At 52.6% G+C, this 16,953-nt stretch overlaps 2 protein-coding genes across 6 annotated transcripts in view; one reads left to right on the top strand and one right to left on the bottom strand.

Annotated features, from left to right (window-relative positions):
* Positions 1-5,362: 5,362 nt before the first annotated feature.
* Positions 5,363-16,138, top strand: FAM151A (family with sequence similarity 151 member A). Its single transcript, XM_004751591.3, has 8 exons — positions 5,363-5,634; positions 6,647-6,793; positions 10,349-10,501; positions 11,428-11,587; positions 12,993-13,217; positions 13,911-14,050; positions 14,784-14,927; positions 15,377-16,138. The coding sequence occupies exons 1-8, from the start codon at positions 5,508-5,510 to the stop codon at positions 16,048-16,050; spliced, it is 1,770 nt and encodes a 589-aa protein (XP_004751648.1). The 5' UTR covers positions 5,363-5,507; the 3' UTR covers positions 16,051-16,138.
* The window catches only part of ACOT11 (acyl-CoA thioesterase 11), a 54,853-nt gene continuing 47,870 nt past the window's right edge, over positions 9,971-16,953 (bottom strand). For 3 of the 5 annotated variants that reach the window (XM_045064580.1, XM_045064578.1, XM_045064581.1), the window contains exon 16: positions 9,971-10,362. In XM_045064580.1, the coding sequence (XP_044920515.1) occupies positions 10,120-10,362 (243 nt within the window). In that variant the 3' untranslated portion in view covers positions 9,971-10,119. Of the gene's footprint in view, positions 10,363-12,167; positions 16,370-16,953 lie in introns of those variants that run through there. The other 2 variants (XM_004751592.3, XM_045064582.1) reach the window with 2 other exon arrangements.

Below are 16,953 nucleotides of genomic sequence, written 5' to 3'. Positions count from 1 at the left end.
CTCCATCAATGCTTTGAGAAGTCACTTAGCCAGCTTTGGGGTGACCAACCTATTATTTCCAGCTGCTTCTGAGATCTTTGACTTGAGTTCTGCAGTCTTTCTGTGACATATGCAGTTATACATAACTTTTATTTTATTTTTTCCTAGTTGGGATCCATGATGATTCCTCACGCTGGAGGTTGGTGCTCAGTCATTTGGAAGTTTTTCCACAAATATAAGAAAATAATTGCCTTTCCCTCTTTCTCTCGCAGTTCCTCTCCTGCTCTGACTACCTGCAGGCCAGCCCTTCTCCCTGTCTTCACCTCTCCCACTTCCCATCTCGCGGCTCTCTGGAGAGATCTTATGTAATTCGCGAATCAGCTGTGTCTATGCTATGTTAAGTCTTCCCATTAACTTTTTTATTTTAGGGGCACCTGGGTGGCTCAGTGGGTTAAGCCTCTGCCTTCGGCTCAGGTCATGATCTCAGGGTTCTGGAATCGAGCCCCACGTCGGGCTCCCTGCTCAGCAGGGAGCTCCCCCCCCCCCACTGCCTGCCTCTCTGCCTACTTGTGATCTCTCTCTCTCTCTCTCTCTGTCAAATAAATAAATAAAAATATTTTAAAATAAATTTTTTTATTTTAATTGTATTTTTCATTTCTGGAAGTTCTCTTTTGCTCCCTCTCAAATTCACTTGGTCATTCTGCATAGTCTACTGCTGTTTGTTCGTATTTTCAAGGTAGTTTTTATTTCTTTAAACATACTGCTTTTTTTTTTTGCTTTTTTTTTTAATTTTTTTTAAGATTATTTATTTATTTATTTGACAGAGAGAGAGAGAGAGAGATCACAAGTAGGCAGAGAGGCAGGCAGAGAAAGAGAGGAGGAAGCAGGCTCCCTGCTGAGCAGAGAGCCCGATGCGGGACTCGATCCCAGGACCCTGAGATCATGACCTGAGCCGAAGGCAGCGGCTTAACCCACTGAGCCACCCAGGCGCCCTAAACATACTGCTTTATTCCATGTCCGGTTGTTTTGACTTCTAAATACCTCCCGGATCTGATTCTGCTGTTTGCCTTTCTGTCAGTTTTCACTCTTGGGGCCTTGTTTTCTTAGGAGTTTTGGGGTTGCAGACTATGAGCTGTTCATTTTCCTTGACCCTTTGCCTGGGAATTCCGTAAGTCCTGGTTGAAGCTATGTTCCTCTTGAAAAGATTTGTTTTTGCTCCTGGTGGTCACCTTGGGGTACCCCCGACTACCTTAAACTAAATTCTACCAATTAAGAGGTTTTGGACCACTTAGGGGGTATGAATTTGGACCAAGGACCAGTGTGAGGGACAACCTGTGGTTAATCATTTTCAGAGGAATTTATTATTTTTTTTAAGTAGGTTCCGCACCCAATGTGGGACTTGAACTCATGACCCCAAGACCAAGACTAACATGCTCTACCAACTGAGTCAGCCAGGCACCGCCAAGGGAATTTTTTTTTAACTCACAAAGTACCAATATCAAAACCAGCAAGTGGGTTTATTTCTCTTTAACCCTTATAAAGGGTACAGCCTTTGGATTCCATTTTCATGAAGGTATCTACTACTACAATCCCCACTTTGGAGGGGAGTCCTAGGCTTTGTCCCTTGTCACCTCAATCTGTACAAGTACCAGAGTGGAAGTTCAGGGTCACCAGGGTTTGGCAAAATTCCTCAGGACCAAATTCAGCCTTGACAGTTGCTTCCCCTTCAGACAGCTACATGTCATCTTGCAGAATTTCCTATACCATCAGCTGAGAGATGCCCTTTCAAAGATTATTATATTTTATCCAGTATTTAAGTTGTTTTCCCTGGGAGGCTTATACAGTGTGTGTAGCTCATTACACTGCTGGAACTGTGCCCCCATCTCCTCTCCTCCTGTCCCCTCTTACACAACTTCTGCTGTAGCAACACAACTCCAGACTCACAGGAATGGTCCTGGCCTCTCTGCCTATCTCTCATGATGGGCCCTCCACACAGAATCTTCTTTCCCTCCCACTCTGTTGCCCAAAACTGGGTTCACCTCTTGGTGGTGAACCAAAAGACACAGCCAAGCCCAAGGATAGGAAAAGAAAGGGTTTTACCAGCAACAAGAAAAGGAGCATCCCAGGGGGCTTTTAAGCCATGGCTGCATGCGTGGTCACCAAGGCGCATGTGCAGAGGGGAATCAGCATGGACATGGGGCCAAAGTCATGTGGTGGTGACTGAGCCCAGAGCAGAATCTCAAGGCCTGTAAGGGTCAACATCACCAAGTCTCTGGCTCTCCAGTGGGTCTGCTATCTCAGTGTTCAGAGGGACTGAGATCCTGTGGAGGTAAGTCAAAATGTGTGTCAGCACCATCTTCACTTCTGAATATGCTGGGTCTGTGCCCCGACCTTATGGTGACTGTTTGTTCTTGTCTTCTTTCACAAGACGGCTGAGGGCCTACCATGACTTTTCTTATGTCAAGAAAGCTGTGTTTGTCTTTCTTTTCCTAGGGGTCCCCTAACTCTTTCTGCTTACAGTTCCCCTCCCACTTCACCTGTCTAACTCCATCTATTGAAAGCCAATAGGCATCATCTCCAGGAAGTCCTCCATGATGCCCTCCCCACAGCTGGGTTAGGATGTTTCTCCTCTGCTCTTGCAGCAGAGCTCAGAACACTTCTGACAGCAAGCTGTAAATTTCTGCTCGTTAGTTTATTTCTCTCATCATCTGAGAATGTTTTAAGGACAGAGATGATGCCTTTTCGACTTTGCTTGCCTGGTACCTGAAGCCCGCCCCAGAGCTGGTACCCAACATCAAGACGTATTTGGGAAAGAAATGAGTCTTATTCTTACTCTGCGCCCCTCCTCCCCCGGCCTCACTCCCTGCCCCACGCTGTTACAGCAGCAACAGCAAACTAGCATACTCACTGAAAAGGCAAAACAAAGCAAAAATACTAATAATAAATATGCACTGAAATGACTGAAAAGATCTTCAATAAAATGAAAACAAATTATAACTGGTTAGTGGAGCTCATTGTTCATTATAAGATAATGATAATTTCCTTTCTCCACATTTCTGAATTTCCAGTATCTTTCTTATACCACTTTTCTAAGGGGAAAAATAATCAGCTTTTATCTTCTCCCTAAGAGATCCTGGCCACTCTTCAAGGTCCAGATCAAACACTGCCTCCCCCAGGAAGATTCCCATAGATGAAGGTTTCCCACCCCATCCAGGTTGGGACTAAGCTTTTCACCAGGGTGACCCAAGCCTCTCGGCTCCCCAAGCACCTCTATGCCACCTGGTGATCCAGTCACATGGCACAGCCTATGTCCCCCAGCAAGCCCTCTCCCACATGCCTTTGCTCGCTCCCGCAAGCACCACTCCCTTGATCTGGAACATCTTTTCCTACTCCCCGCCCCCATGGTTCTCCCAGTGAACTCAGGCCATGCCTCTTCTGAAGATCTTCTAGTCCCCCAAGGATCTCAGGACTCCTCCCCTGTGCTCCTAATCCCCTTGTGTCTCCCTGATTCACTAAGCTCCTCTTGGGGGCCATGCTGTGGGTGCCAGGTCTGACATCCTTACGAGCTTGGACTCCCCTCTTTCAACACCGGCCCTAGAATGGAGATAATAAAGCCTCCTGGCTGCTTCTCTCCTACAGTATGTCATGGGGGGTGGAGCTTCCCAGAGCCTAGCATAGGGCTGCATGCCGAGTGGGGCTCAGCAACAATTAGTTATCTGTCTCATGACAAGTATCACTGGCAGTGGAGTCTTTTGGGGCCTGGTGTCCATTTTAGAGCCGCTCCACCTGCCAAAAGCCAGAGCTGGATAAGGTCCCTCTTCTCCAGACGTATCCCTAGAACCGTCAGAACCAAGAGAGGCAGGCAAGCTCAGGCCTCACTGGCATCTTTCCCAAGGATAATGAGATGCTTCTTCTCTTTGCCTTTGGGCAGGAGATGATGCTCTCACCCTGTCTTTGGTCCCAAGCCCCAGATCTCTATATCCTGAGTCCTTCTGGGTAGCTCTGTAGGGATGACCCCCAACCCTGACTCCATGAGACCTGAACCAAACTTCCTCTTGACCTGCTCCCCATCCTTCAGATTCCCTCCCTCTGATGTGGGCATCATTCATCATTCTAGATACTCTTTCAACACACACACACACACTCTCTCTCTCTCTCTTGAATCAGTCCACCAGTCACCCTGATAGATTTCTCTGTGAGCATCAATAAACCAAAGTCCCTGTGTACATTCCAGGTGATTCTTGGACTCATTTAAACTCCAGGGTCCCCCCTACCTGGGTGGCTCATTTGGTTAAGCATCTGCCTTCAGCTCAGGTCATGATCTCAGGGTCCTGGGATTGAGCCCCACATCAGGCTCCCTGCTCGGCAGGAGTCTGCTTCTCCGTCTGCCTGCTGCTCCCCCTACTTGTGCTCTCTCTACCCACCCCTCTGACAAATAAATAAATAAAATCTTATTTAAAAAAAAATAAGATAGGGCGCCTGGGTGGCTCAGTGGTTAAGCCGCTGCCTTTGGCTCAGGTCATGATCTCAGGGTCCTGGGATCGAGTCCCGCATCGGGCTCTCTGCTCAGCAGGGAGCCTGCTTCCTCCTCTCTCTCTCTCTGCCTGCCTCTCTGCCTACTTGTGATTTCTCTCTGTCAAATAAATAAATAAAATCTTTAAAAAAAAACAAAAAAAAAAACAAAACAAAAATAAAAAAAATAAAATAAAATAAAAAAAATAAGATAAAATTAACTCGCGGGTCCCTGAAGTAGAGATAGGCTCTAACTTACTTCCCACACCAGAGCACCCAGGACACTCTCAGCACAAGCTAGTGACTCAGCCCCTTCCTTGTCAACTTGATGTCCCAGGAGTGGCCTGTGTATCCTAGGCCAGCAAGGGCGAGCTAGTGACTCAGCCCCTTCTTTGTCAACTTGCTATCCCAGGAGTGGCCTGTGTACCTTAGGCCAGCAAGCCAAGCCTATCATTCAATCTCAAGTAGATAATCTATCAACCACAATCTGGGATGGAAGGAAAATTCATAGCCTCTGGCAGATCTACTATGTCCTTGTCACTAACACTTGCCTGACCTTGGTAACTTCCTGAGACCAGGCAACACAGGGAAAGAACGATCCAGCAGCCACCTTCTGCACAGGAGGAGAACCAGGCTCAGGGAGAAGACTCCTCGTCCAGGTCTCAGGAAGGCAAGGTCAAGCTGGGTCTAGGTCCCTGGTCTTGGAACTCCCAGGCAGGAGCAGAGACAGGCAGCAGACAGAAGCTTGGTCCAACATTTTCTAGCCTCTCAATGGGCTCAAAGGTCATTTTGGAGGTGGTAGAAGTTGCCTGATTTGTTAAGCTCCTGGGAGGGTGTGGAATGAGGAGGAGGAGTCTCGGAAGCTATCTCCGCAGGAGACTTTTCTAGCTAGCAGGTCTTGGTGGAGTAGTAGATGTTGCACGGGGTTCCCACGTTCCAGTGGGTCCCAGCTACAGGGAGCCTTGGGGACCTTTGAGCCGCGGGGACTTGGGAGGCATTCTGCAGAGAGACTCATCATGGCCTGCAAGAAGATGTGCTCAAACAGTCGGACCAAGTGGGCCCTTCTGGGCAGTGCCAGCGTGGCTCTGGTGATCGCCATTGGATTGGTCCTGAGCTTCGTCCTGCAGCCGCACAGCCCGCCAGGTAGGGGCCCCTGTCATGCCATCTGGCTGGCTTCCCCATCCACCGCTCTGACTCCTCCTCTCTCTCACCCCACATCCCCACTAAGACTCTCCTCATCAATTTTCCCCTCCCCCTCCACCAGGCTTGTTGCCTTCAGCCCAGACCTCCCTCCTGTGCTCCTGAATGGATCTTCCTTTTGAGGGGGTCCTATAGGCACCTCAGACTCAGCAGAGGCCGAGTCTCAGCTCAATTTATCCTTCCCCACATCCAGTCCTCCATGGGCCCTCTCTGGGTGAAGGGCCTCTCCCTTCCCACAGAAACCTGGGGGCAGCCTTCATTCCCCTCTCCTGCCTCATGTCTGTACCCTCAGGCCTGGTGTCTTGAGGCCTTTGCCTCCCCACCCTCTATCCTCCCTATCCCCCAAACTCCGAGGCCTCAGGTGTCCTTAACTCCTGCTACAGCTTTCCTGCCCCCAGTCTCAGTCTGCAACCTACTCTCCCAGCTAGTGCTAGCTCTGTAGCTCATGAGATCTTGCTAAACACAAATCTCCTTGCTGCCCTCAACACACGGCTAGCCCCTTTGCTGGCGTTCATGGCCATTTACAGTCTGATCACAAGGCCCCTTTCCAGGCCTGCCCTCTCCTTGTCTCCACTCCTATCTGTACCCGGCCAGTAGCTGTTCGTCCAGGTGACCACACTCTGTCCTTCCTTCCAGCCTTCGCTGATACCGTTCTCTCTGTCCCCCTTTTCTTTCAGAGTTACAGCCTTCCTCAAAGCCCCCTTCAATGTTCCCTCCTCTTCCTGTAAACTTCCTGACCACCCAGGCTGGTTAGGGGGCTCCTTGGGCCCAGGAGCCCACATGTTTCTCTCTCTCTCTCTCTCATAGGGCTGGTGTCTCTGGGGTCCCCATCCCTCTGCTAGATAGGGAGCCAGACATGCCCTGGGACCCCAGGAGGCCTCAGTGGGATGAACGGAGAGGAGTTTGGGGCAGAGGCAAGAACTGAGGCCAATAGCTCCCTTGGCTTCCATTCCAGACTGTGAGCCTGAGGCGGTCTGCCGCCCGGATGCGGACATGCTGGACTACCTGCAGAGCCAGGGCCACATCAGCCAGCGGGACGGCCTGCTGGTCACCTGGTACCATGCTGCCAACAGCCGGAAGGAGATGGAAGCTGCCCTGAAAGGTAAGTCTGGCTGCCAGGGCTGGGACAGGCCACGGTAGAGGTGAAGGAGACGGGAGAGCAGAGGTGGGGATGAGACAGATTCTAAAGTCACGGTGTCCTGCCCTCTGCCCCAGCTACCCCTTTCATGACCTGCCAGCTGCCAGCTGTCCCGGCTCGGAGGTCCTTGCCCTCAAAGCTAGTGGAAGCCAGAAGATGTGAATTTGAGGCTCAGTGCTATCAAAAATGAGCTGTGGAAAGCTGAGCAAATTGTAGAATGCCTCTGAGCCTCTGATTCGGAGCGATTATGGTGGCACCTGGGGTAGCAGACCTGGTCCCATATCTTCAGGACTTTGGCCAAGAAGGCGGCTGAGGGCCCCAACCAGGCAGTGCCCAAGAGCAGGGAGCCTGGACAGGCACCCCTTAGCCTAGCTCAGGGATCCAGAGGCCCAGTTTGCTCCCTGGGGGTTCTACCCGGTATCTGCAGTATAAGGCTGGGGATAAGGCTGGCCCACAGCTGGGGTGGGGACCCTGGGTGAGACTCAGGGTTGGGGCCAGGCTGGTGAAGGCATCTTGGACGTGAATGAGCTTCCATGAGGAGAGGAGGAGCCAGAGCCAAGATCTGGGAGGCAGACAGAACTGGGTTCAAATCCTAACTTGGTCCTTTACTGTCACAGTGATTTGGGACAGGTGACTTCCCTGTCCGCAGTTCGTTTTTTCCCTCTGCATGATGTGGATTAGTAGAATTCCTGTATCATTAATCGTCCAAACCAGATCACGCTGAGCCTGCAGAAATACACTAGACTCTCCCAGGCAAAGGGGGGATATGGCTGCTGTAGTTAAGTGAGCCTATTTCCTGTGAATAATGATTAACACTTAATGAATGCCTAACCAGGGCTATCCTATTATTTTATTTCTTGTAAATGAGAAAGTGGAGGCACAGAGAAGACAAGTATCCTGCAGCAGTAACACAGATCACCTGTTTGCCGCAGGGCTCATGCCTGTGGTCTGGGTTCATGGGGGAGGGGTTGGGGGAGGGTGGAAGGAGGGCTCTGTAACTTCCTGTCTGTTGGTGGGGTTGGGCAGCCCTCCTCCTCCCCTCCTAGGGCCACAGGAAATGGATCCTTCCCTGTTCGCTTGTTGCTTCCTCACACCCCACCCCAAACATATCTACCTCCAGATTCAGCATCTGGAAGGCAAGTAACATTTCATGGTAAGAGAAGACTTTTCCAGAAAGAAGTTGGGCCTAGGTGGCAAGTGCAGGGAGGCAGGTTAGGGCCAAAAGGTACTTTCCGCTGGTCTACAGTTCGATTCATTGAGCATTCCCTGGGTCCCTGCTCCAGGTCAGTCTCAGGAGAAGGGTTTAAAAATGAGTGAGCTGTGACCTTGTCTCCAAGGGGCAGTTAGTGCAAGTTCAGCAAGGCAGCAGCATTGGGGTCACCAGGACTCACTCAGAGGGCTCTCCATGCACCCCAGTCCCCCAAGACTAGAACTGCCCCCCATTGGATGGGAACCATTCTCAGGAGCTACCATCTTACCTGCACCCCAACCCGGTTTCAGCCCAGCTTCTCTGGGCTTCACTGGGTCCCCGAGCCTTTTGGACCCCTCTCTCTGCATTCTGAAGTAACCATAAGTTAAGATGAGAAAAAGCTTTGCGCTCAAGTCAGAAAATGAAGGTTGCCTTCATAAAGACCTTCATGGTTTAACAACGTGTGTTTCTGTTCATGTCCTATTTCCATGGCCCCGGGGGGCTCATCATCACGGTGCCAGTAAGGAAACCTGGGAGTCCCCTGTTCCAGAAGCAGGATCCGTAACATTTGGAGGAAACAGGATGATGTGAAATGCTTGGCCCACTGCCAGGGACATCCCAGACCTCTGCTTCCTTCCCCTCCTGGAAATCCAGGCACCTAGATTTTAGGGAAATCTGCAGAAATTCTCTGTGACTTTGGCTGAGCTCGCTTTTACCTTTCCAGACCTAGGCTCTACTGAGCTTGACTTTCAGTCAGTCGGGTGTTCATCATTCAACAAACATTTTTGAAGCTCCTTTTTTAGGCCTGATACCATCTGGGTCTGGAAATTCAAGTGATGGTCACTTCAGACCCAGCCCCTGCACCCTGATGCCCACCTACACACAGGAGCAGTTCCATGGGACAAAGCCCTCAGAAGGGTAGCCCCGAAGCGGATGACTAAGTCAGACTGGACCTCGGGTTCAGGCGTGGCCTCCCTGAGGAAGTGGTATTTTAAGCCCACGCTAACAGATGAGCAGGACGTAGCCTAGTAAAGCTGCAGAGGGAAGAATGTTGCCAAGGCAACAACCAGGAGTAAGAGCCCAGAGATGGGGGGACAGAAAATATTCAAGCCTCACTACTCAAAGTGCAGTCCAAGGCGCGGCAGCTTGGGCCAGGCTGGGGAGCTGGGAGATAACGTAGAACCTTGGCCCGGCCCCTGACCTGCTGATGAGAACTTGAATTTTAACAGTTCCTGGGTGATAGGTAGTAATGTTGCAGAAGCTGGAGAGGCCGGATCCTAGAGACTGAGGGAGAGGGGGACTCCAGGTGAGATAAGAAATTTTGTCAGGGCCTGGTCATGTGGGACCACCAAGGCTGTGGTAAGGAATTGGGGTTTGAGTCCAAGGGCAATGGCTGAGACCATTTTGTTTTGTTTTTTTAGCAAAAAGTGACACAAGCAGGTGCATGTTTAGAATACTCCTGTAGTTGCTGTGTAGAGAATGGACTTGGGGGGGCAGGGCTAGAGGTGAGAGTTTAGGAGGTGGTGAGTGTGAACCAGGACAAGAGGCCCCTTCTGACGCCAGTGTTGCAGAGCTGAACGTGAGCCCTGGCTCCCTCCCTCCCCTCTTCCCTATGCTGCATATCCCAAATGCCAGTGGCCCTGGCAGGGTCTTCCAAGCCCACATCCACTGGGAAGGCCTTAGCTCCCTCCTAAGACCAAACTCTGAAGGACAGGGTTTTAAAAACTGAAATTAAAAAAATTAAAATAACAAGGCTCAGTGCTACAAAGGTGCAAGGAGATGGGCAAGCTTGTGTACTTCAGGTGGGAACATGAACCAGAGCAATTTTTCTAGACAGTAATTTGATAATGTGGGCCTTAACAGTGACCCCACATAGCCCTAACTCTAATTCCACAAGTAGGCCCTAGAAATAATTCAAAAACCAGAAAAGACTGTGCATCATTTATTAGTAGCAAAGAATTGGAAACTACCAAACTGCCTCAGGAATAAGAGGTGGCTCACAAAATCGTGGGAGCACTCTAACCAGAGCTTTTGTAGCCTTGATGAAAAAAGAGACCTAGATGGTGAAAATGTCATAACATTGAAGGAAAAAGATTAAAAATTATAAATGCAGTGTGGTCTCCACGGCATAAAAAGCATGCATAGACAAAAACGGAAGAAAATACATCGAAATGTGAACTCTGATGGAAATGTGGATTGAGTATTTTTCTTCCTGCTTTTCTGTATTTTCCAAACGTTCTTCAATAAATGGGTAAGACTTGGATGATGAGGAAAAAAAAAGAAAAAAGTCTTTCTTCAAAGGAGCTGATCCAGTTCTGCCTCTTGCCCAGACAATACCATGGTCCTGGAGGCAGATGTCATGGTAGAAGGACTCAACACAGTCAACGAGACAGGGGTCCCTATCATGGCGCACCCCCCGGCCATCTACAGCGACAACACCCTGCAGCAGTGGCTGGAAGCTGTGCTGGCCTCTTCCCGGAAGGGTGAGGATGCTCTGAGCCCCTTTCCAGCCCTCCAGGCCAGCCCCAGACTCAACTGCTCATAGCCTGGGCCCCACCCCCCACACACCCCCACTGCCCCTCCCCCTGCCAGGCACCCTGGCCCAGGGAATTCTAGGTGGGGTGGGGGATGGGAAAGGGCCGGGTACACTGTGAGGTGCAGACACGTTCAGATTGTTGCCTCCGGAATCCACCCCCCACCCCCACTCCCACCCGCCCCGAACTAGGTACAAACTGTTCAAAACCCAACTCCACCCTTCCCTCCCAGGACCCTTTGCCAATTTTGGTCAGAATCCAGGCCTCACCCTTCCACCTCCCATCTGTCATTCACCATGTCCCGCCCCCGGACTTGGCTGCTCTGTCTTCCCTCCATCACCACCACCACATACATCTGAGTGAGCTTTCCCAACGCCGGTTTTTCACTCCCCTCTTCAGCCCTGCATGGCACCTCGTTGCCCTGGGACAGCATATCCTCTCCTTGGTCTGGCTTTCAGCTGCCTTTTCTAACCTCACAGCTTCATGCCCCTGCGGTTCCCCTGGTTGCCATTCATCCCCAGCCCCTCACTGCCTGAGTAGGACAGGCCTTTGTTCTCAGGGGCCGAAGCCTGCCCTGTCCAAGAACCATGGTATCTTCTCTCTCATGCTTGACAGTCCCTGTGCCTGCCCAAGTCTGAGCCCTGGGCTGGCCTCTGCTTTCTCCCTACAGGGACAGGGCAGGTCCCTCCTCTGTGGTAGCTCAGCCTGTTGGAAAGCCCTCTTCACACCCAGCTGGAAGCAGGGCCCTGTCTGCCCACCTCATCACCCACCCCACCCCAAACACTGCTCTCTGCTCCAGGAAGTCATGTCTGCTGGTTCCTTCTGCCCTGAGCATGAGGGGCCATTTCCCCAAGCCCTTTGGCACCTCCCCACAGGCATCAAACTGGACTTCAAGAGCATCAAGGCTGTGGGCCCCTCACTGGACCTCCTGCGGCAGCTGACAGAGGATGGGAGAGTCCGAAGGCCCGTGTGGATCAATGCTGACATCCTGAGGGGCCCCAATGTGCCCATCTCAGTCGAGGTTAATGCCTCACAGTGAGTGTCCGCTTCTCTCCCCCAGCCGTGGCCAGCGCTCTTCCTTCGCCATCTGGCACAGAAAGTCCTCAGGGCCCCTTTGCCGAGTTTACTTCCAGTCACACCATGGAACCAGACCTCTGAGCCTTTTCACATGCTGTTCCCTTCACTTCGAATGTCTTTCCCCTGTTCCCTGGTGAACCTTTGCCCAGTCATTACCTCCTGCCACATCTACCCTAACATCCCAGGCTGCTGAGAGCCTTCATCCAATCCGCACGTCATCCTAACACAGCCCTGATTTCGGGGGCTGTCACAGCCAGATTACGGGTTTATAACCCCCTACTCCACAGTGGACCCCTAGAGGGCAGACAGGGCCCAGTCCTTTCATATCCCCAGGGACCAAGGCAGGGCTTGGCTTGCTAGAGAAAAGCCTAAAAGTGCTAACTCCTTCCCCAGCTCCCCTGAAATCCTAGCACTGCACCAACACCCACCCCCATACACCAGCTCATGGTACTCCAGTTTATAGTGAAGGGCCACACAGAAGGAGAAAATGTGTTGAGAGCATCTCCTGCCATGTTGCAGAAGGGAAAGCTGACAATAATTGAGACTCAATTTGTTCAATGTTTATTATGTGCCCAGGCACTGTTTCCAAAAAGTACTTTAGTTATCAAGAGAATGAGGTAGGTACTATTATTTTCATTTTATTAACACAGGAACTATCGCATCGAAGTTAAGAGTGGCCTAGGTCTAAAAATGGAGAGCAAGGATTCTAAGCCAGTCCTTTCTGATTCCAGTTATCCATCTCTCCATCTGTCCATCCATCCAGAAAGCCAGCCAAACATCCATCCATCCATCCAGTACTTTTATGATTCTCAAACTGAGGTGCATTTGGAAAGCAGCAGTTGGAAAAATGTAGTCCGAGGCCCAGGATAAATAATGGCTCATCTTCTTGGAGTGTTGATTTTACTTGATAGTTTGGGGAGGAGAGGGTAACATTATTGCTCCATTAAAATTCCTACCAGGGAAAAATTTACATGGGATTTAAAAATAAAACCTGAAGCTTCAGAGACAAGTAGCAGAGTCTAGATCCCCACATCTGGGGCTCTGGCTTGTCTCCCCTTGTCCAGCTGGGGATGCTGAAGGGGCCCGGCCCTACCAGAAGGGGTAACATCTTTGAGACTAAAAGAGGTTGAATGAGCTACCCAAGGTTATAGAGTCAGGACCTGAACCCAGAACCCCCTGACTCCAAAGCCCATGCCTCATTTGTAGGACCTGAATAAGTCACTTCTGTTCTTCAGGACTCTGCTTCTGTCCTTACACTCTACATTCCATAGGACTTCCACTTCCTAGCCCAGTGATGGGAACCCAGGAGATGAGGAAGGGGCCAGCAAGGCTCTCAAAGACCAGTGTCTCTGATTTTCTGCAGGTTCTTGGCTTTGGTCCAGGAGAAGTATCCTGAGGCCACTCTGTCTCCGGGCTGGACCACCTTCTATGTGCCCATGTTCCTGAACATGACATACACCCGAGCCATGGTGGAGAGGATGCAGGGACTGGTGGGCGCACTGCCACAGAGGGTCACTTTCCCTGTGCGGGCTGTCATGGTACGGGATGCCTGGCCCCACTTCAGCTGGCTGCTGGGCCAATCCAAGAGGTGAAAACTCCCAGGCCCCTGCCACAGCCCTTGATCTTCCAAACCTGCTCCCAGGCACCAGTGCTCCCTAGGGAGATCCCACCCTCTTAACCACATCTGTCCAATAACCCACTGGTGTTCACATCCTCTGCAGCAGCCCTGCTCTCTGCTTGTGTACCTCTGGTGATGGGCTTCTCACTATCATCCGAAGCAGCCAGTCCATTGGTCGATAGCTTAACCTGGTGGCAAGTCTTCCTTCCTGGGAGCCGGCTGTGCCCAGGATCATCCTCTAGGGATTGAGGGACTCCCATATGTACTCGTGCGGTCTGCACCCAGCTGCCTAGGCCCACCTTCCTCGGCCACCTCCCACAGGAGTTCCAGAGCTGTCTCCTTCTCCCTCCACACCTGTTCTCCCCCACAGCGTGTACCCATCCCTTTCTATCCTTGTCCCGTTCCAAGACAGGACCAGAAATAGACACTCCCAGGGAGGAGGCAGGATGGGGCAGCCCCTCCTGCTTGATCTTTCTCTCTTCCTTCCTGAAGCCCCTGTGACAACTTCTGCCCCTGGGAAGGCAGGAGTAATTCTCAGGGAGGAGGGGCTGGTGGGAAGCTGGAGGCCAGCTTCTTGATCATCCCTGCGCAGCGAGGGTGCTGCTCTGGGAGGAGGCCGTTGCTGGGCCCAGGCAGGAGCTGAGCTGGCTCTCTGGGCCCCAGGTACAGCCTGACGCTGTGGCAGAGTGCCTCGGACCCCCTGTCAGTGGATGATCTCCTCTACATCCGAGACAACACCGCCCCTGACCAAGTCTACTATGACCTCTTTGAGCCTATCCTGTCGCAGTTCAAGCAGCTGGCCGGTAGGGAGGGGCGGGGAGCAGCCAGGGAGGGTAGGGGCCTGAATTTTGCATTGGACGGCATTTGGTGGAGATTAGAGCAGAGCTAGAGAAGGGAAAATTCTGGGTGGACTCTAAGCACCTATTGAAGGCCAAACATGGGTATGGTGTGCTGTGTCAGCCTCAGATATCCAGGAAGCAGTGATTCCATTCTAAAGAGAGAGAAACTGACCTTCAGACCACTTAAGTAATCTGCACCAAGTCATTTGCTGTACACAGCACAGCCTAGATTGGAACCCAGCAAATCCCAAACCCTATGTACTTTCCCTTACAGCATAGTTTCTCAGAGCCTGTCCCCTCTGCACCAATGTACCTACTAATGAGTGACCCAGATGCTACCTGTTAACTTGTCCAAACCCCTTATTCCCTTGATCCTGGGCCTAGGAGAGCCTCCATTTAAGCTGTCTCCCAGGGAACCCGAGAGACTCAACATTCCTGCCATGGGACCCATGTTGGTGCGGGGACAGGGAGTTCCATCTTTGGGGCTGGGCAGACTTGGCTCCATCAGGCTCCAACCCCAGTAACTCTGTTGTTTGGCTGTGGGACCTTGCACCAGCCCCTCCTCGTAATCTCTGATGGTAGGACTTGTGCCTGGTGGGGTGCCTTGAGGCAGGGAGAAAATGTGTGTAGACATAGGGTGCAGAGAAGGTGCTCTGGGAACAGTGGCCCTTTCATCTTGACAATTTGGGCCCTGCAGCGAATGCCACACGGAAGCGAATTTACTACACGGGAGGCAGCCTGATCCCTCTTCTCCAGCCCCGTGGCGGGGACGGTCTGAGTGTGGAGTGGCTGGTTCCTGACCTCCAGGGCAACGGGAGAACAGCAACAGTCAACCTCCCAGGTAAGGCCTGCCTTCAGCCCCTGAGCCCCTATTGCTCCTAGCTAAACTCAGCAGCTGGGGTGGTGGGGGGAGGGGCGGAGTCCTTTGTATGGGGCAGGAGTCTAGGGCCTCTGTTACTTTGGCGGTGTGCTAGATGCCATGGTGGAGAGCCTAGGGCCCTAACCTTCAGTGCCCTTGAGTCCTGAGCTCTATCTGCTGTGGAAGAGGCAGGCCACGGCCTCAGGACTGAGTCCCAGTCAAAGGTCCAGAGCCGAGCTAGCTGCCGATCATGTCATTCTGATGAGTCCCAGGCACATTTATAAAGCAGCCTTCCGCTTGGAGCCCAGACCATCATCGACAGATCTCAGTGGATAGGGCACCAGCTTCTCCTTGGCTGCCCCCATTACCACCCCTGGATATCCCCTATAACCCCAACTCCTTACACTGTGGCCTCCACCACCCCCTTTCAGACAGAGAAGGCATGATCCTGCTAAACGTTGGCCTCCAGGAGCCTGGAGCCAAGGACACCGTGGCCATGGTGCGTGCCCCAGGAGGTCCTGTCCTGACGCTGGAGTCCTGCCTGTTGCAACTCGCTGGGCGGCCTGGGCGCTGGGGTATCTACCTGCACATAGCCGAGCCTTTGGCCCTCCGGCCGGCCCTGGCCACACTGGCCCACCTTTCTGCCCGTGGCCACCTGCTGTGGCCTGTGTGGATTGGGGCCACAGTCTCCCACGGCAGCTTTGTGGTCCCTGGCCACGTGGCGGGCAGGGAGCTGCTGACAGCCGTGGCAGAGGTGTTCCCCCACGTGACAGTGGCACCAGGCTGGCCTGAGGAGGCGCTGGGCAGTGGCTACAGGGAACAGCTGCTTGCAGATATGCTGGGCCTGTGCCAGGGTCTCTGGCAGCCTGTGTCCTTCCAGCTGCAGGCTGGGCTACTGGGCCGGGACACGGCTGGGGTGGTGGCCAGGCTGCTGGCAGCCTCGCCCCAGGCCACTGTCACAGTGGAGCACAGATCTGAGGGAGGCGGCTATGCACCAGTGCGGGAGGTGCTGCTGGCTGCCAGGGCTGTGGACAGGACCCGAGTCTACTACAGGCTGCCTCAGAGGGACCGCGAAGACTTGCTGGCGGACGTTGGCAGGAACTGAGCGCCTGCGGGGTCTGGGCCCGCGGACGCCTGGGTCCAGGCTTCCCACGGCAGAGACAGCAAGGAATAAATGCTCCTGTCTTTCTCGATGCACTGCCAATGTGTCCCTTGGGGCAGCAGGATGGAGGGGGAGTGGGCATGCGGTGGCCACTGTGGGGGCGGGGCTAGAGGGTCTGGAGGCTGGGGGCTAGATCACTCCGGTTGTCCAACAGGAACTGCTCACAGGCCTTGAAGGTGGTATAGAACTCCGAGGAGAGACCAGCCACGTTGGTGGTCACATAGTTGAGAAAGCCTGGGGTAGCCTGGTTGTAGTAGGACACCTGCCAGGTAGGAAGGAAGCCACATTCAGGGAGGGGGTACGGGGAGGGGATGGGGAGGGCAGCAAATCCGGGCCAGCACTCTGGGGCCCTAGGGGATGATGTGTGACCCTGGTGGCTGACAACCCCGCTTCCTTCAGTCAACCATACATGGTACTGCCAACCTGTGCCTCCCTTGTCAGATGGGGGAGGTTCTGGAGGACAGGGAAGGGGTGTCCCAAGCCCTGCACAGAGAAATGGTGCTCTAGGGTCATGGAAGGAAGTTAGAAATAAGCTCAGTGCTGAGATGGTGCTGAGAAACCCCTCACGTTACACATATAAAGGTAGCAAACACCAGCCTCCTTCCGGGTGCTGCCCCCTCCACCACACACACACTGGCCCTCAGCCACTTCCCCTACATTTTCAATTAGCGCTAATGCCTTGCTGAGTTTTATAAAGCCTACCTAGAGGAGAGGTAATACAAGTAAATAACGAGATGAACATTAGATCAGAACCCAGGCCTCTGCCCTCAGCATCCAGAGCTGTTTCGGAGACCCTGCTGTCCTCCTCCTCACAGATAAGATCCAGCCCCTGACACTCCCTGGCTC

Source organism: Mustela putorius, unplaced genomic scaffold (genome assembly GCF_011764305.1).
Source record: "Mustela putorius furo isolate JIRA1106 unplaced genomic scaffold, ASM1176430v1.1 tig00003853_pilon_pilon_pilon, whole genome shotgun sequence".
In the NCBI taxonomy this organism is placed as follows: Eukaryota; Metazoa; Chordata; class Mammalia; order Carnivora; family Mustelidae; genus Mustela; species Mustela putorius.
Note: the sequence above shows the minus strand (reverse complement) of the source record. Positions and strands in the feature narration are given on the sequence as shown.

Bases quoted from the DNA above. Each gene is read 5' to 3' on its own strand.
- FAM151A (XM_004751591.3), top strand. From the start codon at position 5,508: ATGGCCTGCAAGAAGATGTGCTCAAACAGTCGGACCAAGTGGGCCCTT. The intron at 10,502-11,427 runs GTGAGGATGCTC...ACCTCCCCACAG, and splicing joins GCTGGCCTCTTCCCGGAAGG to GCATCAAACTGGACTTCAAG. The intron at 14,928-15,376 runs GTAAGGCCTGCC...ACCCCCTTTCAG, and splicing joins AGCAACAGTCAACCTCCCAG to ACAGAGAAGGCATGATCCTG.